The sequence below is a fragment of the Rhipicephalus sanguineus genome, chromosome 11 (assembly GCF_013339695.2).
Source record: "Rhipicephalus sanguineus isolate Rsan-2018 chromosome 11, BIME_Rsan_1.4, whole genome shotgun sequence".
In the NCBI taxonomy this organism is placed as follows: Eukaryota; Metazoa; Arthropoda; class Arachnida; order Ixodida; family Ixodidae; genus Rhipicephalus; species Rhipicephalus sanguineus.
This window is the reverse complement of record NC_051186.1, coordinates 69,207,590-69,231,495: the sequence shown is the minus strand read 5'-3', so window position 1 is coordinate 69,231,495 and position 23,906 is coordinate 69,207,590. Positions and strand designations below refer to the sequence as shown.

At 49.1% G+C, this 23,906-nt stretch overlaps 1 protein-coding gene across 6 annotated transcripts in view; it reads right to left on the bottom strand.

Moving 5' to 3' along the window:
* The window catches only part of LOC119374742 (proteoglycan 4), a 213,212-nt gene that overhangs the window by 27,388 nt on the left and 161,918 nt on the right, over positions 1–23,906 (bottom strand). For 5 of the 6 annotated variants that reach the window (XR_005180283.2, XM_037644928.2, XM_037644926.2 and 2 more), the window contains 3 exons: positions 7,709–7,819; positions 3,760–4,223; positions 730–1,083 (listed from right to left, as the gene is read on the bottom strand). Coding sequence is in view for 5 of the 6 variants with exons in the window: in XM_037644928.2 (XP_037500856.1) it covers positions 730–1,083; positions 3,760–4,002 (597 nt within the window). In the remaining variant the exon portion in view is untranslated. The remainder of the gene's footprint in view (positions 1–729; positions 1,084–3,759; positions 4,224–7,708; positions 7,820–23,906) is intronic. The other variant, XM_049420431.1, reaches the window with a different exon arrangement.

The following is a 23,906-nucleotide window of genomic DNA, read 5'->3' as shown; positions in this document are numbered from 1 at the left end:
ATATCCACTGAGGGACAAACACCTGTCCCAAACGATTTACAATCCCCCTGCCTTGAGCAAAATAGAATTATTATGCCTGCAAACTTTCAAACGTTCATTACCACCACTCAATTCTCTACTGTCTCCAATTGCATTTCATTTCTTTTTCCTTGGCATCCACTCTGTCACTACGAATCGGTTATCAGTTGCCTAGCATACACATTACATGCCCTGTCCAACTCAATTTCTCTTCTCTTATTCTGAACTAGAGTATCAGCTACCCCTGTAAGCTCCCCACTGTTTTCCTATGTGCTAATAAGGTTACCCTCAAAACATTTTTCTTCTGTCATCTGTCTTTGTGCACAGCTCTTTAATGACTGATCACTAAATGAGCAAGTCTGAAAAAAGGGCACCACACAAAAGACACACAGAAGGGTCAAGCCCGGGCTGCGAACTGGTTTAATTAACCTTGGCCATCACATGATATAGCATATGTACCTTAGGTGCTTGCTCATTTCGGCGGTTGCGTGTTATATCAAGTAATGTGCAAGGTTTCATTAAATCAGTTAACACTCTGCATTTCCTTCTTCTGATGTCACCATGCGGACCCCATTTCCTAGCTTGTGAATCTAGTAGTCAGTCATTAGAATGAAACAGCTAGCACCCTCAAGACATTCTACCACAACTTTCCGATTGCTGGGCTCAGTGTCCAACAAAAACAGCGCGACACAGGGAAGGTGGCGTATGCACCTTGGCCATAGCATTGAGGCTGGCGACACGCTGGACGCGGGCCGTGGGCCAATCCTCGACCGCCGCCATGGACGCCAGGAAGGCGGGAAACTTGGGCCGCAGGTTGGGGCCGGGGCTCGGGACCGGCTCAACCGTCCGGGCACCACCACCGGCCCCCGGCGGCACAACTGCGGAAGCAGAGCGACTGCCCCGCAGGTCGCACTGCGACGAGAATGAGTCGCACAGGCCCAGGATGCCTTGCGAACGGCCAACACCCGCTCTGCGCTTGCGGCCGACGCGCTCTCCGTTGTGCCTAGCCGGCGGCGGCTCGGGCTTCCGCTTTGGCTGGGGCTTGGGAGGTGGCTGTGCCTTGGACTGCAGAGGATGGCACAGACAACGGAATGAAGATGGCTCCTGTGCTGCGCACCTAACCAGTTCTCTCCCAACTGCTGCTGTCAAGGTTAGCAGGCACATAAGCACTGTGGCTCACAGCTCAGGCTGTAAAACCTGACAATGGTACATTAACAGTTAATTAACATTAACACTTACATTAACAGTTCGACTCCAATGGCTCTCCCTTCGCCATTTCACCAGTGATACTAAGAGCGCTCCAACCACATTACAAACAGGATCAGCTGGCCATGATTTAAAGTTTGAGTTTTGAGTTTCACACGTCAAAGTCACAATACGACGTAAAGCTTGGGGCACGGGAAGACCTGATGCACAGGCACGCCCGCTCTTAAAGTGCAACCAGAACGGCCGCACAGCTAAGGAAAGCTCTACGGGTAGGATCGTCACTTGGAGGTGGGGCTCTGTATTGTGGTGCACCATGCCAGCATACCGGTTTGGCAAATTTTGCCCGCAAGGCCCCGGGGTCGTGTCTGCAAAGTTCGGTGTTGAACGCAGGTATCCAATCAACTCACCATCCTACGTCAGGCACCAGTAAACCGTGCGGTAGGAAAAATTGCTCCATTAATTAGCTGCTGAGGTTAACGAAGGGCCAAACAGTTTATATCATACCAGTTTTATACAAGCTTGACTAGTACTGAAAGTTGGGTGAGTTGCTTACTATTCATGGTGAAATTTCAGGGCGCACGAAAGACAAGGACCCTTAAGTGCTCGTTTGTTCCCTGCACTGTGTCCTTGTATTTTGTGCACACAGATTTCACCATGAAGCTGGAGGCACTGATACCTCTGACATTTTACATGCAACACACAAGTGCTAGGTTCACTTGCGCACAAGAACAATGTTGTACGAAAAGAAAAGTCCTCTTCTGGCACTAATACCATGGCAAACCAGGACAACACAGCTGATGCAAAGCCGTGCATTCATGCATCATCCATGCCCCTATGCAGCTTTCAGATGATGCATGACCGCACTGGTCGCAACAGCCCTCCACAGTGTGCTGCCCCTGCACCTGTGTGTTCACTCAAAGAGCAGTGCGAGAAGGCCCGCATCCATTTCCTTGTGCCCTTATGGTGAATTCTATTGCCAGATTCGGAGCACTTCCGGTAGCAGTTTTTCTGCTCCATTCGGAGCAAGTCTGTTCCATTGGCGGATTGAGAGTGCTGCTTGTATGTTTCATTGGCAGATCTGGAGCAGCTCCGCCGCCAGATTCACTCCACGGAGCAGCCCTCTCTACTCCATGAAAAGCGGCGAATTCAACCGGAAGTCACAAGCTCACCGCACGTGCGCAGAGCATGACATACTGCGTGTGCGATGCAATGCGCTGTCCGACCGCCTGTTCTCTCCATTCGCACCCATGAAGGCGAAAATGGCACGAAACGCGAGGAATGCTGGGCGCTTGCGAAACAGATGTGCGCTAGCACCGCTTACCATTTGCTCTGGCAAGGGCGCTTGTGTTCCATTTGCAGATTTCCTTTGATTGCTCTCCGCCGGAGTGGAGTGCTCTGGCGCAGAGTTTGTCGGTCACTCCGAATCCACCAATGGAATTCACCATTAGGCTAGCAAAAGTCACAGACTGTTACCAACCTATCAAGTTTGAAGCATTCTTCAGAAGCACTTTTTCATCTTGTTTTTCTTTTTTGTGCCACTGAATTTGTCCAATAATTGTGTCCCTGCGATTTGTCATTAAGATTGGCTGAGGCCAAACATTACCTCTAGACTGCGATTTGTCATTAAGATTGGCTGAGGCCAAAGATTACCTCTAGAACACGTACATGCTACACAACAGGACGGACCACAGCACGCACACCAACAAACGGAGTATGGGCACAATATGAATATGCAGGGTGAGAGGGGGGTTGCAAATTGCGTAGAGTTTCCTACAAAAATTGGTAAAAGGAACCCTTGCGCTGCAATCATTCAGATCTTTGCACTTGTGGCTTCAAACTCTTCTGCAACGTTACTCATTATTCTCTATCACTCTAAACATGCGGTGCCCATCAACCACTTCTTCAACGGAAGAGAAACAAATCTCAAAGGCTGTGCTTTTGCAGTAGACACGTACTGGTATCAATTCTGCAGGAGCCAGAAACACATCATGGCCAATGTTATCCAGCCACCACTTCCTTCAATGCAAATATGTCTCTCTGCACAAAAGCGTACGAATTACAGCACTTATACTGCAACAATCTTGTTGAAAATGAGAAGCTCGCAATGTCGCAATTAGGGAAGCCGAAGGAACAAACCCGCAAATATGCAAACGGCAAGAAGTCTACGGACAAATTGAAATTCTCTATAGGTAGCTTGCATGTGACATCATGGACGCAGCTTCTTAACGTACTGGTATTCCAGCATGGCGGCTTTGATGACGTAAAGATGGCATAATCACGTTGTGGTGAACCTGCTTCAATGCAATAACAACACGACTGGAACATTGTTAACGCGACAGCGTTAAAGAGCTCGTTTCGCAGAAATTCCGGTGTCGGTGTCGTTGGTTGTGAGCGAAAAATTGGCGTTGTCCGTGAGCGAAAATTCGAGGTAGATGCAAATAATATTCATCAGTGACGTCAGTGCAAGCCATCTATCGTTTTGTAGGAAACTCTACGGAAGCCAGGGAGGGGGGGGGGGGCACGCACTTTTCGCACCTTGGAGTTCCTACGCGCGGACGTGGCGACCGCGGCCGCCTTGACCGGTTCGCTGGGACGTCGGGACGAGGGGGCAGACCGCGTGGAGGTCGACGACGTCGGAGCCCTCGCGGGCGACGCCGCCGCGGGTTCCTTCTTGGGCCGCTTCAGCTTGCGGCCGGCGTCCGGCGCCTCCGAGGCCTGGGACGAAGAGGACCGGCGGTGCGGCTGCTGCTGGCGGCCGTGCTGCTGGCGTTCGCTCATCGCGCCTGATGACGCTCGGCGGAGCTCGTGGTCGACACAGCCGCGCTGCAGACCCGCCAACGCTGGTTCTTCTCCGGCGCGCGCGCCGGGGCGGCCATCACCGCCGTGATCGGGATGCCGACGACGCCAGGGCCAGCGCCACACGCTACTCCCAACCACCACCACGAACAAAGAGAGACACACGCGAGCGCAAAGTAGAAACGAAGAACCGATGAGCTGCCCTGCGACGAACAGGAAAAAGAAACCCCCACCGACCTACAGTCAAAAAGACATACACACAGTAAGACAATAAATCGGACGTTAGACGGACACACACACGAACACTAAACAGGCGAGTACAGTCATGGTGAAATCACACGCGAACAAGTGACAACAAAAAGGAGCAACTTCTGCAAGCGACACAACTAGAGAGCACAACATCGCACTGGTTGTGCCTAAAGTCCCTAGATTTTTCTCTAGGGACTTTAGTTGTGCCCGAACAATCTATTGACTGTTTGAGGCCCATACTAAGTGTGCAAGGCGCCGATGTCAAGTGCACCGGCGAAAAAAAAAAAAAAAGAAGGCAACGAAATAGCCAGTTTTAGTCTAAGCCTAACTTGCTCGCAGCTAAACCTGTCCATGCATGCATGACTCGTAGTACCAACAGGTGCCTCGACACGTCCTCTCGAACTCGAAAGGTGCGTGTAAAGGGGTATTCAGACGGAGGAGAAATGCTCGGGGGGTAAAGGCGGAGCCTAGTGACGTCAACTCGCGAGGAGAAGTCACCACAAATGCCCCCCACTCACACGGACGGGGCGAACGGAGGGGGAGACCAGTGTTACCAGACTACTCCTGTGGCTTGTACCGCCCGTTTCACCAGCTGCCGACGACGATGACCCCAGCTACAGATGACCCCAACTGCAGACTGGACACCCACTGCCGCTCTCTGCAGGAGAAAGTGCAACAATGTGGCCAAACAAGAGCCAGAAATTCCGCCACATCCCCCACCGCCGGGGGATTGTTTGTCCTTTCGGGGAAAACGTCCCCGTCTCCTCCGAGGAGGCGCGGGGGGGTCACGCCCACTCGCTAATCCGTGACGTCGTGGTCACGTGATCCGCAACCCCCCCGTCTCCCCCGAGCATTCCTCCCCCGTCTGAATACCCCTTAAGGGGCGAGCGTCCTCTTGGTCCCCAAGGAGCCTTCGTCTGGGTTCCAGTACACGTCCACGTCGTCTTCGCCACCCTTTTTTCTTTCCTCGTCGTGAAAACATACTCACCTCACAGGCAGACGTCCTTCCCGCCAATGCGTAGCTGCCGCCCTGTCTGCACGCGCACTACTAAGTGGCGCGCGCATCAACCCATAAAAATGGCGGCTTGGGCTAGTTGTTAGGTCATGAGAATTGTTACAGAGCGAACTCGGGACAAGGACAGAAGGTACACAAGACGAGCGCTCGCCTTCGTGTACCTTTGTTGTCCTTGTCCTGAGTTCGCGCTATATATAACAATGTCACCAGAAAAGTTTGCGTGTGCAAAAAGGGGGAACCTGGACAGTAGGTGGGGTAAATCCCTCTCCCTCTTGTCAAGTCTTTTAGCGCTGTGTTTTACAGTTAATCATGAACCAACCAGCCCAAAATGCGTACCTTATTGCCACCTAAAAGTTCCCGCATTAGTCGTCATAGATTTGGACGGCGTCTCCTAGGGCCTACGCAGTTCCTAGTCGGTAAAAATGGGGTACATTGTCTTCTCAGGTAGCCAGAGACTTGACATACCGAGTTTAAGGAAATTTCGTTAAGCCATTGTGGAAAAAAAAAAAAAAAACTGAGATCCGTGACGTCAAAATAGGAGATATCAGTGGGAAATTTAAAGTGATACTTTTAACATTGATTTTCTCGCCTATTAGTAAATATATGGTGATGACATGAACGACACCAGAGTTTCCTCAGTATAATTTATCCATATAAACTAATTTATTGTATCACTTTAGTGCCCCTTTAACAGCTTGACTGCCGCTCTCTTCGCCGTCACGATCACGTGACATTACGTGCCCCGAAACAAACAAGCGGGGAACACAAACTTGCGGACGCACGCCGCGAACAAACCGAGCACGCGGACGGGCCCACAAGCGAACGCGAGGCGCTGCGCCAGTGACCTTCCACGGCACGTCGCGGTTGGCGATCGAGGCCACAGGCAGCCAAGCCGAGAGGAGGAGGAAAGAGGAACAACGAGCGACATCCCCTCCGTCTCGCCCATCTCAAAGTGCAACAACGGTCGTCGCACCACGGACGACGCCAAGCAAGCAGACCGAAGAAGAGGACGACGGCGGCCAGCAACCACGACAACGGGGCCACTACCGAGAACACCTCGCGAAAGATCACCCTCTCCCTCTCTAAAACAAACACGCAAACGCTCCTCGGTGCTGTCTCAGCGCGTCCTTAGCTCAACAGCGAAGACGCGGGAAAGTGACCACCTCAAAGGAATGCTAACGGGAAACAATGAATCCGTTTAGACCGAAATATAATACCTTAAATAACTACTATCGTTGATTTCCCAATCATAGCTTTAAAATTGATGAGATGAAGAATTCTTGAGCGCGGCCAAGTGTCGCTGGAGCCAACGTTTCAAGGTAAAAACTGAAGCCCCATGTTCAGGAATCTTCCCTCTCATTGCAGATTTAATAATAGACAAGAAAAATAAAGGTCAAGCTTTTATTTTCTTAATTTCGCGGTCCAATCTACGCGCACGTACGTCAGCATGACGTCACGGATATCAGTCGGGTTTTTTTTTTTTTTTTCGTGTGTGTTTCGGCCACATTGGCTCACCGAAATCTTCTGAAACTTCGTTTAGTTTCTGGCCCCCTTAGAGGACAATGCACTTCGTTTTTACCGATCAGGAACTACGTAGGTCCTGGTAGACGCCGTCAAAATCTATGACGTCACGGCTATTGGTGCTGGAAACTCAATGCGGCGACGCCACCCAAGCCCCTTGAGGGCCCCGGCAATAAAACTGTAATAGAATGTCCCTGGCACCAAAACTCTCTAAGAGAGGGTTTTAGTGCAGGGAACCCAACGGCTAGGGGTCCCCGTCACTAAAAACTCTCTACCGTGTGGTTAGGAGAGACGCCTTATACACGAGACAACCGTTCAAAGAGGCGGTCGTAACACAGCAATCTATAACAACAGCAAAAACGACAACAAAAAGACAGCCTGAAATACGTTTACACGTCACTGCACTGCTCCTCGGGCCTCAAGGGTTGGAAGTGCGTCTTACTGACAACACAACTATGGCCACTTTGCGTAAAACAACGAAATAAGAGGAGGGACAAAATCAGTGCTAAACGTCTTCGTAATTTGAATAACTGCGCAAAAAACGAAGCCAGGAGGAAGAAACGAACAAGACACCACTGCGCACGTGGTAGTTTGTTTGTTTCTTCCCCTCATCCTATATTTCTTTTTTTTTTTTTGCACAGTTCACACCTTATTAAAACTATGAACCTAACCATAAGAATGTCTTGCTAAAGTATTTTTAATAAATAGTCGATAGCCCTCAAAATATATCCCCCCCCCCCCTCCCGCGCCTCTTCCAAACAAACGAAGAGGTTATTTCGTTGTATCGCGCCAAGTGCCTTTGCGGTCAGTGTTAAGACCATAAACCGACCAGCCCTATAACGAGTATGCTCGCGAGTTCAGAAGTGTGACCGACAGTGACGATGTTCCTGCAGTGGCACTTACCTTGAGACGACGTTCAGGAGACGCAACGCGTTGGGGAAGCCAGCTCACCGAGGACCGCAAGGAAAGGGGCTGCTATGGCAGTGCACATAGAAACGGAACGACCCAGGGTCCCTGCAGGGAAGAGAACAACGGAAGAAGCTTACGCACTGGCCAATCACAGGGGAGCCATAATCACGACACTTTAGGGCGAAAGTCTTAGATGTCCTATCAAACGCAAATATTGACCATCGGCGTCCCGCGGCGTCGGGCACAGCCCGAGTGATGCACAAAACAATCATGCACGCGATTACGTCACCATATGACGTCATAGATCGCAGAATTTTGCGACGTCATCATGACGTCACGAATTCTGGCGTGACGTCAGATGACGTGACGTCGCATGATGCCGTCGTCGCATGACATCGTTGCTTGTTCAAAGGTGGGCCGATCGCGGAAGCAGTGCAAAACCGGGTAAGGTTCCCTCCGATCCCGGAGGCAGTGCAGGACCACGTTAGGTGCAGAAGGCTTTCGGAGGGGGGCCGGGGGAAGGATCAGTACAGTCGACTGAGTAGAAAAAGGAGATGGCTTTCGCCTTCGAGTCGTCTTAGGTGAATGCACGAGTGACCCTGCGATTTTTTAATGGCACGAGCCATGAGTGGCACTCTTGCTTCCCTTGGAAGCCCTTCCGGTCGAGCACTTACTTTCGGTATCCCGATTATTCAGAAAGAAGTCTACTAAAAAAAAAAAATAGAAATCCACAGTTCTGGTTCGAGGCAACAGTTCTATATCGTACATCATATCGGAGCACGAGCTGAAGCAAGATAAAGGCCAATTAAATGCTAGAATAATGAATAAAAATTAACCGAGTTCATTGAAAGATTGTGAGAAGCTGCGATCGTTGCGGCACCTGGCGGAGCCAATCTCGACCACGCGCTCCTTTATACGTGGCCTCCGAGATCCGCACTGGCAGCGCGACCAAACACAAAAGTTGACCCAAGGAATACGCCAGGGTGCACTGAAGTCGAGGTGCGAGTGCCACTATCAGACACCTATGTCAATGATTAGAGTAGCCTCCATTATTATTATTATTATTATTATTATTATTATTATTATTATTATTATTATTATTATTAGGCCAAAATCGGGCGCTCATATCGGAATCGAAAGCGAGTTTCGAAAAGAAAAAAAAACACACGTACACAAACACACAATTCTCTGTTGCTCGGTCAAGAAAGCGCTTGTATCTTGTCGTTCCGTGTTCATTGTGGTAAACTTTGCGCTATACATCTATACCGTTATAGATTCGTATACCGGATCAAACTGCTTGCCGAGAAGCCAACGCACGGCCTGGGACCGCGGGTCGGGCATCGATCGACCGCGCACGCGGCGAAGCCTTTTCCAAGCAACGCGGGACGGACTATCTTCGTCCCCCCATCAACCGGATCAAAGCACACACACACGCGCACACACACACACACACACACACACACACACACACACACACACACACACACACACACACACACACACACACACACACACACACACACGCAGCTGTGGCGACATCACGTATAGAGGCCAACTCAATACGTATAAGCCGCGCGCCGTCTTCTCTACAGGTGCATGCGTGCGCTATTTGGTATTGCAAGGGTTTCGTCGTAAAGGACTGCACTCCGATACACAGTAGTATAGCGGGCTTTAGCGTGCCCGGTACTCGAGTATGCGCAATGGCCTCTTGCGTAATACCGGGTTGCCAGACGATGACTACACACACTTTCTGAGACGCTTCGATCGTCTGGCCACATTGCCTCACATAAGCAAGAGGCCTATGCCGTATTCGCAATGCCCATAGACTGTCGCGCCGCCAAACGGAATTCAGGATCGTCCTCTCGAGGAGGGTTAGTAGACGAAAAAATGGCAGCACTACGCATTCGCTCCCTTGTTCGGCTGTGCTAGCCTCAGTGTTAACGCGTTGGCAAGAAAGGACCACTAGGACTTTGCATGTTCCCTGCATCAGTGAACAAACCGGGCCCTCCGTGACACGAGAAATCTAATTCGTTCTTGCGAGACGCGAAGTTTTCGTGAAAATACGTGGCAACTCGCGCTTTCAATGCTAGCCGAGAGCGTACACATACTATCGGCTTCGCGAGGCTTTCTGTAGCCACGAAGGTTAGTTAAATGTTATCGTCTGACATATTCAGTTGAAGCTCACCCTGTTGTACTTGCATATAGCATTGGTCAGTGTTTCTTGTAGTGCATGAGTCCCATAACACTGTACGCGGGAGGTCGCGCGGGCTCGCGATGTGCTCTTGTATAACTGAGCGATCTCAAGTTGGCGATACATTAAAATAGGGCCTCTATCCTTTGTGAGCAAAGCGCTGTTACGAATCGTGCGAGCAACGTTTCAATCATTCGAGGACGCGTCTGCTCGACGCCTTTCGTGGAGCGAACGCTTTCCACGCCGTCCTTCGACAGTGTGTTGGGTTTCATAGCCACCGCTGCGCCGCTTGTTTTTGTACGTTTGTTGACAGGTGGCAGCACACTGCAAGCGATTTGCTTGTTGATCGTCTGAGAGCAGAATGTTCTCCGCGCCCAGACGTCTGTCTAATTATAAACGTGTTGACGCGGAGTGGTCGAAGTCGTTCGGCGGAGGAAATTCTTCAGATTGCGTTCAGCAGTGATGTTGAAAGAAACCATCTTGACGACAAGGATTTTTCACTGGACGTAGAAGACTGTGAGAGCACCGAGAGTGACAGCGACGATGAACCATCACCTGCTAACTCAGGAGGAGCGAGTTGCACTTCACGTCCCCTCGTGCGTTAATATTCTTTCACACTCGTAAGTCACTTTGATTGTATTTAATGTATAATATCCTTGAGCGAGATCAAAATAAAAGCATAGCTCCTCTTGTGCATTGCATGTATCACAATTATTGTGGATATTGTGGAGCGCCGCATGCCGCCAACACGCTCGAGCTCGACCAGCGGAGCGAAATGGTTAGAGCGATGGAACGTGCAGTCACGGCCACAATCCACGCCGCTCGGCTAACTTCTTCGATGTTGCGAAAAGCATACGTGTGCATTCTTTTCGATATTCATGTTTCGATCGTGCTGATCGAACCTGCAACATGCGAGTGAAGTGAATTGCACACGGCTAGAGTCTCAGCATGGCTGTGACACAAGCGCTACCGAATGGGATATTAAATGCTTGTGTTACGTTGAAGACGTAACTCCGCGTTCCCGACTGCGCAAGTAATGACGACGGCGTATTATGTTTGCAAACCATCACCACGTTAAACGTGCGGTCCCGTGCAGCAGCGATGGCGCTACTCGCTGGAGGCCTACTACTGCCGCAAATCCGTCAGGCAGGCTCGGTACGTGCTACCTCGGAGTGCCGTTCAGCTCATACGTCAATTCTAGTTCATGCAGTTTTATGTAGCACGCACAGGATTTCGCAAAGTATCGTTATGCACGGTAACGGAGCTGAAATATAACCTTTCACACCGCAGTAAATAATTAGGTGACGAGTACTTAGCACTTTCCATGGTTTGGGAAAGTATTTTAGTCTCATATCCATTTCAGCGCAGCTCATGACTTTATCCGGTGAAAGTGGCACGGGCCGTACGTCTGCACGTCCTATATCTGTTCCTATGCTAGCAAACGGGTTGACCCTCCTCCTGGCGCCATCTTGAAAAGCACGGCGCGCCACCTATAGTTCGTGGGCATTGCGAATATCACGGAATACGGAATGCCAATAACACTGCATGGTTAGAGCAGCGGAACTGCTAGCTATGAACCAACTAGTTCCGTTGAATACCGTTTTGACGGAATACCGTTCCGTTTGCTCCATGTCATCACGCTTCGTGCCGCATATGTTGGATCGCTGACGCATTTCTAAATAGCCCACGAAAAGCGCTTTATGTATGTTAGAGCGTATGTTTGTACAAAATATACAAATTTAAGGAAAGGGGTGGGGGAGGCCGGTGGGTGGGGCAGGGTGGGTGGTGCTTGGGAAAAGGTGGGTGGGGCATACGATGACGTTGTTGACAATGTAATCGTGCGTGCCTTAGTTGCGATTTTGACATCGCGACTTGATTGACGTTCGGCTCGCATATGCGCGTGCACCGAAGAGGTGGTTCGAATAGATGGTATACGTTACATTATTCAGGGCGCTCTGCGACGCTGCCGTACATGGAAGGAATATATGCACCCTATGACCCCGTGACCCTATGACGCTGACCGTAAATGGCCGTTCAACACCGTTACATTCGCATTCGCGTACCGGTGCTCAAAGGATAGAGAGACGTCGCACCAGTCGGGCCTGTGAGAGGCGCTCGAGGTGGACAGCGATCATTCACCCGCGGCCGGTTCTTTTATACAAACGCGCGGTCAAGCACCGATAAGAAAGCCACGTATGCGACAAGGTCGACGAACAAAAAAAACACCCCCGTCGCCACATCTTACGCACGGCATCTCCCGCCGCTGTTGCGCAACGCGGCCTCTTCACAGCTATACACTTCTGACACGACAGGCACGGCCGAGGACGATATATCTTCAGGTGAGAGCTTCGGAGGCCTCTCACCGCGGCAGCGGTGTTGAAGTGATAAGAGCGTACACATCCAACGCGATAGGTACTACGTTCGATACTCAGTGTTACCGGTTTTTAAAGCGACACTAAAGAGAAAACCGATTGTTCTCCCCGTATTAGAAAACTCACTCTATCACAATACCAAAGTCACCCACGCTTGCCGAGAGAAGACGCGTGGTAAGCGAAAAAAAAAAAAAAGAAGAAACGCGCAAAAAGAAAATGCGGGTAGCGACGCCACCTTGAAATTCTCGCACCAAACGCCATGACGTCAGAGATGTTGACGGCGTCTACTGGGGCCTATGTAGTTCGTAGTCGGTAAAAAAAAAAAAAATGAGGTACATTGTCCTCTGAGGGGGCCATACACTTAACGCACCAAGTTTCAGGAAATTTCGTAGAGTCAATGTTGCCAAAGTACGAAAAGCACACTTTGAAATACGCGACGCCATGCGCGGAGATTACGGCGCAAAATTTAAAAATGAATCTTTGACTTAAATTTTTATCATTTATTACTAATAATGCTATGATGCTGAAATTAACGATGTTCGAGTTATCAGAGTAAAATTTAACAATCTAAACCGATTCATTGTTTCACTTTCGTGTCCCTTGAAAGCGAAAGCCTTAGATGCCTCATCAAATGCGAAACTTGACCGTCGACGGCGGCGGCACCAACACGAGTGATGTTAAAAATCACCATCACGTGAAGACGTCGCCATATGGCGGCACATATCGACAAAATTTGTGACGTCACCATGAACTCACACAGGGTGACGTACACGATGGCGTCATCACATGACATTGTCACTTGGTCGAATATGGGCCGATCACGGAGGCAGTGCAAAACCAGCACAAGCCAACACTAGGAAACAGTTAGCCAACAATATCCACTGCTAGTGAACATGAATTCGGTGATGCTGGCATTACCCGTCAACTCACTATAATACCTTTCTCAGGAGTTTATTCTGAAATAGATCTAGACTATAATTCTATACGACAGTTGGCATGTCCCACCCTACTTTAGAATTGGACACAATTTTCCAGCAATGCTACTGAGACCGCAGTTCACTTCCGATAGGATGCTTAGCATTAAGAGAGAAATTGGCAGTATCTACAGAAACAAAAAGAAAAAAAAAGAAAGAAAGAAAGGAGAATCAGCGAAAGGGATAGCAAGGTCATGGCGTTCCGCATAAGCTCCTTGGACGGCGTTCAACAGTACGCGAAGTCGTCCTTCACGTCGGCGACGCGACGTAGCACGTGAGAGGCAACTGCCGCTGCGCAGTGCAAGAAACAGCGGCCCTGGCCAACACGCACCGCGTGAGTATACGTTCGTACGTTGCATGCAAGCACCACCATCACCACCACCACCACTACTACTACTACTACTACTACTACTACTACTACTACTACTACTACTACTACTACTACTACTACTACTACTACTGCTGCTGCTGCTGCTGCTACTAACTGTATACTAACGGCAGCCAGAGAAAGGAGATCGTCCACGTATACGACACGTGAAATCGGCGCAGTTGAGAACCCGTGTCTGTACGTTGCGGCAGGTGCCACGAAAGCTGGCTTTTCCGCAGTGACAGTTACAGTGAGGAGAAGACCCCCCCCCCCCCCCCAATGCAACTACACGCGTTAATTTGCAGAGAATGAAGACCGCCTCTCATGGGTTTCTTACCGACACTACGCGTTCAAAAAGAAGAAACAAAAGATCGCAGAGGTAGCGTTGCAATGTCCCCTTCGACATTATTATTATTATTATTATTATTATTATTATTATTATATTATTATTATTATTATTATTATTATTGTAGTTGTATTTTTGCCCTGACGCTTTACGGTCACACTGGAAGAACAGCTACGCGCAGTCCAACAGGCCCGCGAAGCGGCCGAAAGGCTATCTTTCGGTCCAAACGTGCAAGCGGCCCGCTTCGGGCTAGGAAACTAGCGCGACCTAATAGACCGCAGCAAAGTTGTTTCATCCATTCATTCATTAACGTTTATATGAATTTGGTAATGTTAAATTGGTTTGAAGAACGTGTAATACAATAATTATTTTCACTTTGACATATCGAGATCCTGACTGATTCTCTCTGACAAGTTATAAGCGCCACGCTTTCGACAGCGCGTTCGCAAAGGAAACACTAAAAAGAATTCGTCGGTGCCGTGAGCCTGTCGCGCAACAACTAGCTCTTCATGAAAGATTGTTTCAACTTGGGTGAAAGACCGCTTACTTCAAAAAACTTTTTTCATGCTGGAATGACAGGGGCATTGATAAAGTCCCCTAGTGGCCGCGAGATCGACCTATAGTCAGTTAGTGTGGATACGTCGCCCGCGCGGTGTGTTGAAGTGTACGGGGCTGCTGTTTCTATGTCGTCATTCTGCGCTCCGCAGCTGTCGCAAAAAGTTTCAATTTTTTCCACGGGGAGGTTTCGTTCGGTTCCGCAACGCCGCACACAATGCACAGAGCCAGGGTTTATCCCGGCGACGCGAAACATCGCCGAGTTGACGTTCCCGCAGACTATATTTGATTAGCAGAAGCTGCATCGGAAGGTGCGACACAACAAATCGCGATACGCGTCGCGACTAACCATATCCGAACTAAATATTTTATTTGTACCCTGCAGGGCGTCAGCAAGCAGTTCAATCCTGCTATTTTTGTCCCGTCAGACTTTTTTGCGGGTTTTTTTTCTCGGCCCACTAGAGTGGGTCACGAATGTGATAATGTGCACGAGACCGTCAGAACAGCACGTATAAGAGGTTGCGCTGAATCCAACGATGTGGCCGGCCGCAACAACTTCGTCACCGTCGACGATGCACGTGACACAATCCCAACGTGAGTCCGAAATCGTGCTCTGAAGCAAGGGTATACCGTGACACAGAATTACGAATGTTAGCCTCCCAACACGTTGAAAGGCGACAAGCGAGTGCGGGGCGGACGCAACAGAACAAATGCTTTCCGCACCGCTACTCAAAAAAGCGATTAACTTTACGAACTTCCATTACAAAAAGGGGAAAAAAAAATGAGTTTGCTCAACGTCGACCAAACCGCCCTCGTCACCTACCATCGTGAATACTCAAACAACAAACACAACACAAACTGCGGCTGGAGCGGCGGCGGGGGGCCACCGTCATCCACGTATACGCTTCAGGGTTTCGTCCGTTCGCCGCTAGGTGCCGATAGGGGTATTCAGACGGGGGAGAAATGCTCGGGGGAGACGGGGGGATTGCGGATCACGTGACCGCGACGTCACGGATTAGCGAGTGGGCGTGACCCCCCCGCGCCTCCTCGGAGGAGACGGGGACGTTTTCCCCGAAAGGACAAACGATCCCCCGGCGGTGGGGGATGTGGCGGAATTTCGGGCTCTTGTTTGGCCACATTGTTGCACTTGCTCCTGCAGAGAGCGGCAGTGGGTGTCCAGTCTGCAGTTGGGGTCATCTGTAGCTGGGGTCATCGTCGTCAGCAGCTGGTGAAACGGGCGGTACAAGCCACAGGAGTAGTCTGGTAACACTGGTCTCCCCCTCCGTTCGCCCCGTCCGTGTGAGTGGGGGGCATTTGTGGAGACTTCTCCTCGCGAGTTGACGTCACTAGGCTCCGCCTTTACCCCCCGAGCATTTCTCCCCCGTCTGAATACCCCTGATAGGTCATCTGCCAACTCGTAAAAAGACCACGTGCTACGTGACGCGAACTGGCAGAAAGGGTGTTTCCACACTAGCTGTCGCGGCTACTCCCACATTTAATGCCCGGTAAAGTGGACGGTAGAACGACCGCCGTCGCAGCTCTATTGTTTTAGAGCATCGGACGCGTAATTCGACGGTTGGGGGTTCGGATCCCACCGACGGAAGGGGTGTTTTTCCGTCCACTTTGATTCATTACAACTCATATCGTATTGTCACTAGACCACAGTTAAAGACAACAAACAAATAACGCCCCCCATGCATTGCTTGGTTTAAAGGGATACTGAACAAAATTTTCGCCGCCGAGATAAATGACTCAATTGAAAGATTGGGTGCTGAAATTTGTTGAAACAACCTTCATTTCCGCCAGAGACTAGCAGAAAATAATGAATTTAATGCATTTTTCGCGAATTGGCGCGTCTAGCGGCCGCGCCGCGAACTAGAGAGGAAGTGACGCGAAACTCCGCGGATAGTGACTCGCCAACCGTGCTCGCAGCAAAATCGCTTACCAATCGACATCGCAAGCCGCCACCCGCTGCCGCGCGTCTCTCCCAAAACGTGTTTTCACGGTCGGGAAGGTGTTCTCCGTGCGTGTTCTCAACCGGCAGCCAACGACGCCATTGCCGCGCTCTCGGCCGTATTACGGTCCCTAGAATAGACTGTTTTCTCAAGCGGAGCTTGCGCCCACGTCTACGAATTTGCCGTCTGTGTTGTGTGCTGCTAAGTAATGTGAGCGGTGAAGCACCTGACACAACGCAGAATGCATCAACGCTGTTCTGCGCTAGGATGTGCCCTGTCATACATTTCCAACAGAGCCGAAGCTTCGAAGGATATGGATTCGCGCTGCGCGCCCATCGCAGCCAACGTGGGTGCCTTCAAAGCGTGACTTTTTGTGCTCTGAACACTTCGAGGATAGTGACTATGAGTTACTGTGTAAATTGCTGGTCCCGGCTGCCGACCCACGTTGGGCTACGGCGGCTCGTCTGGCTCGTCGTCCTTGCTGTCGCTTGACACAGCAGAACGGTCACATGCATATGGTTGTATTTGGCGCATCCGTTTTGGAGGCCCGTCGAACTCGGAGTCGCAATGACCGCTCGTGGAACCACTGTCACTCGCACCTTGCATCTTTGCGCTCTCGCGACACGCTCGGTAGTTGTAGCGGTTTTTGAGGAATAAGCGCTATTTTGTTTCCTATGTGGGGAAAAGAGGACAAGGCTCAGCGCCACACCAGCCACCCTCGGTTCTTGAGAGGAGAGGTGGAGAAAGGGAAGTGGCAGGGCAGGAGAGAGCGTGCCGGTTGCCCCCCTCTTGCTGGAGCACTCGACGTCACGTCCGCCGACAAGCGCAGTGGCATGCAGCCGCGGCGCTCTCACAATCCACTAAAAATACGGCCAACTGCTCGAAATTACGTGAAATAAACGCTGCGTACAGGAACAGTCGTGTCGTCCGAGTCGAATGTAAGTGTTTTCGTAGCTTTTTCAAATTTTTGTTCAGTATCCCTTTAATTGTCTGTCGGTTTCATCAGGTCGTGCCTAACAAAGAAACGAGCCCCTCGAAACAATTCCCATTCTTTCGAGGTATTATATAGTGCCACTCGGAAGTGACAACCCCAGAAGCCACGCCTCTCGAAACCCCCCCAACCGCTATGCACTCGCCGCTGATGGACATGTGCGTGCGATAAGCCGCCAGGCTACACACACGATAAGACGGCGATAGCTTCGCGAGCTCTCGACTCGCCGACAAAGGCAGAAGAATGTGAAGCGGGAAGGAAGAACAAAATGACAAAACAGGGACAACCACAAAAAAATAAACGAGGCAAACCGTAAAAGCGGAGAACGCTGCCGCGGCACAAAAGATAACGCTTTTTTTTTAATCATAGCCAGGAAAGAAAAAACACGTTCGAGCCGTTCTCTGTAGCGACACTGGTGTCTATAGGAGCGCGGGGCTTATTAATCCCCGGAAAACACGGCCACGTTCCGCCAAATTGCCCTATCGAGTCAATCGGAGGGGGGGGGGGGGTATCACGGGATCGATTGCGCGGTTGATTAAAGCGTGTTAATGGGTGGCGTATGAGGACCATCTTCGGCCAAAGTGCGCCGTGGCTGCCGATCGATACATACAAAAGCTACGGAACAAATCAACACGAGTGGCAGACGGGCACGCGTATGTGCCTATACCTTATACGTATTTCAAGTAGTCTATAAACCGTGTAACCTTTTTTGATGCTCCCCTTACGCAATGCCTCGTATGGGCCCTGTAAGGTATTTTGAATAAAGACATGCATGCAAACTGCCGAAATTTCGGGAAGGGGGCGGGGGGTTCAACCAGCCCACCTTCGGGCTACGCCTGTGACGGAAAATTCTGTACAGCATACGCGTTTAAAACTGGTAGACCCAAAATGAATAGAAAAGTGGTGTTTCTGATCGAATTACCCAACGCGGGATATTTCAGTGACACGGGCATATACAGACTACGCCAACTAACGTTACACAAGCTGTTTGTTCCACTCAAATAATAATAATAATCATCGCTGGGGTGTTACGCGCCAAAACCACGGTGTGATTATGAGGCTCGCCAGAGTGGAGGACTTAATTTTAATTAATTAATTTAACCTAATTCATTTTCTACCATCTAGTGTTCGTTGACGTGCGCTGACATCGCGCAGTACACGGGCCTCTGGCATTTCGCCTCCATCGAAATGCGACCGTTTGTTTCGCTCTAAATGCCCGAGAGCACATGCTGCAGTGGTATATATCATTACATATTTGCTGAGACGATCGCCAAAAGGTGGAAACGGCGGGGGGCATCATGCTACCGTGCCAGCCCGGGCTGGCAACTTCGCAAGTGCTTTCCTGAATAAAATTTTCCCTTTCCCTCCCTCCCCCTCTCTCAGCTAACGCAGGCGCATGCGCACGCCTGCGGCTCCGCAGATCCGCTTATCTCCAGCCGTGCAGTAATAGCTGTCTCCACAGTGCCAGAAAACTGGTGCGTGCAATATCTCCGATAGCCGCCCAGCAGGCTTACAATGAGGGCTGTCTATAGAGATTAGGGGATACACTGACCTCTGAAGCTGCACTAACTAAAAAGATACGAGAGTTTTGCGTCCACAGATAAGGCCGGATTTTTTTTTTTTACATCGGTGTCGCATTTTGCGGTTGCGGCGCGCTCAATACTCACGCCAAACTTGGCAAAGTTGCCCGCCTGGTTTGTACAGAAAAAAAGAGAAAAACTCGTAAGTTTCTTACAGCACATGATTGAATTGAATGGAATGGAATTGAATTGAACTTGAGTAAACTAAATATAGTCAAACAAAAAAACACATGCATCTGGATCCTTAGCAGAATATTATTAAGGATCCAAGCAACTATGACATGCATAAATGTACAGACAGGAGACAGAGTTTTACAATCATTTAACGAGATTTCAGCTTAGCATATACATGATTATTAGCGTAAAGGCCACATGGGACGAGGAGGAGGAACACACTGGTAATCATGTCTTACTATGCTCGATACCAACTAGCCCAACTTTCCGGAAAGCCTACCTATATGCAGCACACCGCGCCGCTTTATAAGCAACGTATAGCTGCCCCTGAGAGATCAACGAAAATGTATTTAGTATAATCTCTGCTCATTCCTACCACGCAGTTAGAATGCTTTGTCAGCGTCAACCGATACTATGACGACTTACCGATCGTAACCGTAACGGAAGAGAAGCACAAAGAACAAAAATTAAAAAAAAGCCAGAAAAAAAAGAGTAACAGTCAGCACGGGAACAGACTCCGTTTAACACATTCTCCAAGTTAGAAGAGCTCTAACTCGATCAGTTCACGGTTCGCATTCGCGCATCGCGCTTATCTTAATGAACAGTCGCTATGCCGTTATCTCATTATGTGGCTGTGCTGTAATCGCGACGAGGAAGTAGCTCGTTATCGGGCAGTGTACACATCGGGCCCAATCGCGGCCGGCTCACAGTATTGTGTCGAGCAATCTTCTTGGAAAGAAACCCATTTCAATATTCTAAAAAAAAAAAAAGTAATAAAGAAAACGAGTCGGATGGGCCGTGCGTCAGAGAGATCGTCTATCGGGTGCGAAAACTTCGCGCTTGTTGGCGCGAACGTATCCTGCGGTTTATCGAAAAAAAAAAAAAAGGATATAGACGAGGCAGATAAGACCGCACAGTGAGCGAGCAACGGCCATGTGGCCACCGTTCATAGTGTATGTTCATAATAACATTTTCTGGGCCCGTATTCTCAAACGGTCGCAAAAGGCGATAGCATCGCGTTTGCTGACGTAGAATCTGATGCGTTCAATAACTGAAGAAACACTTGCCCGTGACGTCATTGTTGCACTGGCCGTTGGTGTTACGAATGTTACACAACGCAGGAGTGAGCGCACCGTACGAGCGCAGAGCGACTCGAGTGTTCTACGCAGTGGCCAGGCCTGGCTGTGGCTACTTGAAATATAAGACGTGTTGGAAGTCCTTTCAACATTTATTGTGCAATTGTTTAATGCACAGTATAATATTTAAAGAATGCAATTTTGTGTGAAATGTATTTTCGTTGAGAGTTTAACACGGCATACTCGGAGAGCTCAGCTGTAGTGTGCCGCCGCAGCGATATCGCCTCAACATCTCAACATGTTGCCGACGCACGATAAACCACGCGAGCAACGCACGGTTCATGTTCCTGGAACGGTCAAACCACGAAAAAACACGCGCTGGCAAATAACGAGTACTGAAAACACCCCAAGGTAATGCTCGCTGAAAGCTTCTGCGTAAAAAATGCTGCGCACATCCACCGAGGATCGAATACTAGAAGCTAGCGTCTATATCTGTCACTGAAATGCTATAGACTTCACCACCAACCGATGGTGATAAGGTGTGTTCGTTTATTCTAGGCGTGTCAGAAGCGCCGTAGAGCACCATCACGTCCACGGAAATACTAGATGGCGCCCTCACTTTTTCCGGTTTTGCTCAATAGCCAATCAGCGCGCACCCAAAGCTGATTTCGTTCTCTCAAACCACGGTTGAGGGCAGCGTTTATAGAACCATGGTTGAGGGCAGCACACTCACGGCGGGCGAATGCGCTAGTCACGTGGTTCTTTTTGTATTTCGCGGGCTTTCTTTGCAGCTTGGAGAAAAATGGTATACGTGAGACTATCTTTATCGCAAATAATGCAATTGGGGTTTCTGAAGACGCTCACGAACTTTGCAAGCCGCATTTCTTGCCTACAGTCAATATTTAGCAATTTAATTAAATAATCCTAATTAACAAATTAGTTAATTACCAAACAAAAAATTGTCTGTAGTGCGCAAGGTGACTGTCAGTAATTTGCAAGTGATTTCACTCACCTGCCCCTAATATAGCATTTTTTAACCCTTGGCTAAAGATAGCTGGGACACCCGGTATATATCGTACGGCCATCCCCGTGCCGGCGATGCATCGAAGGCACGAGCCACCTCGCGTGAGCTGCATCCTGAACAAGGTTGAAGACTGTTAGAGATTCGGCGCACAGTATATAGATCTGGCCCACACTTCAAGCGCGCAACGGAAATAAATGAGCAATTTCACCGTCCTTTCTGTTTCTGACACACACACACACACACACACACACACACACACACACACACACACACACACACACACACACACACACACACACACACACACACACACACAACGTAAAAAAAGAAAGGAGCCTAAAGATTACTGCCCGCGCGGGGCAGGCCGTAATTACGAAACCGGAGCTCTGAAGAGAAGAGCGTAGAGCGAACGCGCAGACATATGGCTCGATATCGGAAAGTGAAAACGAGGCGGCGGCCGAATAAGTTTTTAACGGAGTCAATTAAAAAGAGACGACGTGTAACGAAACCGCGGATAGACACGTATTATATATATATATGTGTATATATATATATATATATATATATATATATATATATATATATATATATATATATATATATATATATATATATATATATATATATATATATATATACACACTGGGAGGCTTACAAAGTGTCACCGACGGCCGCGAGTATACTGGCGCTTTGAGATATATTTTCCTCGATTCTTAATTGCGTCACGCGATGTCTCAAAAACGACGCGTCGCGCTGAGAGAAATTGCAATGTCATGCGCATGTTCGCAGTAGCATATAAGGAGAATGAATTTTAAAAAAGAATTCAGGAGCTCCGTGCGCGTGCCTGAACGTACTTTTCTTTCTTTCTTTCTTGCCTTCTTTCTTTCTTTCCTTATTTCCTTCCTTCTTTCTTTCATTCCTTTTTTTCCTTCTTTCTTTCATTCCTTTTTTTTCCTTCCTTCTTTCTTTCCTTATTCCTTTCTTTCTATCTTTCCTTATTTCTTTCTTTCTTTATTTCTTTCCTTCTTTTCCTTGCTTGTTCCTTTCTTTCTTTCTCATCGTGGAATGCTCCCTCCCAACTGTTTCCTCCCTCCATGCCTGGAATCGGACCTTCACCCACGCGCTTATCCGCGCAACACTTCACTTGCTACAGGCAACAACGACGGCCATGCGTTTGTATCCATGGCAACAACGACACGTGGCAACGTGGAACGACGATCGACCCCGACAAAATATCAGATTACCGCATCGCAAACTGCGCTAAACGCCGACGAGCCCACGACTTGCTGAAAACCTTGACTATTTGAGAAAAACACCCATTTTCGTTATTTATTTTTTGGTAAAAACACGTACTTCACCAAAATTCCGGGTAGGGCCCGGGCCCCTAGGGCCTCCGACGCGAACTTGCAAAGCGAGTGCTCTGCGACCTCCGATGGGTGCGTCCAGCGCTCGAGGAAAGCACGAGAGCGCAGGAGAATGCGTCAGCAGTTGTACTATATACAGTTGACGAACGAACCTCGTTATAACGAACACCGATATAGCGAAATATCGGTTATAGCCAACCAAATGCGTACTTTACTTGGCCCCGCTTCATTTCAATTACATTTATGATTTGTATAACGACCGCGAAAACGCAAGCGCCGCCGCGATATCGGTTTTGCACTGCCTCCGTGATCAGCCCACCTTCGACCAAGCGACGATGTCGTGTGATGACGTCATCGTGTGACGTCAGAGCGAAGTCATGATGACGTCACAAGTTTCGGAGGTCTGTGACGTCATCGCGAGATTTTTCGCACCACTCGTGTTGACGCAGCCGACGGTGAACTTTCGCGTTTGATGAAGCATCTAAGGGTTTCGCCTTAAAATAATTATTGAGAAAGACATTTCACAACCATATCTTCTATTAAATGTGGTTGTTACACTAAAACATAGTTTAAAAATGTGGTCACAACCTTCTTTAAATAAAATTTGAACGCAGGCCTGTTCTGTGAAACGAACCTTTGTTGTGTTTTAATTTCACCTTTTCATATTGCGGTCTGTTCAGTTTGAAATCCCACATGGGGACAGGTATAAGGATTAGCTCGCTTATAGTGAGTTTTGAAGCCTAAGATAATCCGTTTTTGCATCTAGGATTTTCCCGCGAGCCAGAGTGCCGATTTGTTTCCCTATCTACTGTTACAACGAATATCGAGTATAGCGAACTAATTGATGGTCCCCACGCTGCTTCGTTATAAGCAGGTTCTATTGTATCCGTATTCGAAAACTATTCAATCCGCGCTTGGTTCTCATTGTTCAAATTCGCTTCGCTGTTGAAAATTTGATATTCGCACACACCTATTAACAATATTAACTCCTGGGATTTCGCGCGCCAAAACGGCGACAAGATTACGCGGCACGGCGTATAGACGGAAGACCGCGAATCGATTTCCACCAACTGGAGTTCTTTTCACGCGCACATTTTAAAATCTAAGTACACTTAAAGGGGTACTGACACGAACATTTTCGGTGGTCGTTTTCTTGCGTCAAATGAAAGCCCAAGCCCTCAAGAGCCTAGAAAAGGTAGTGCTAAGCGCGAGTGCACCCTGAA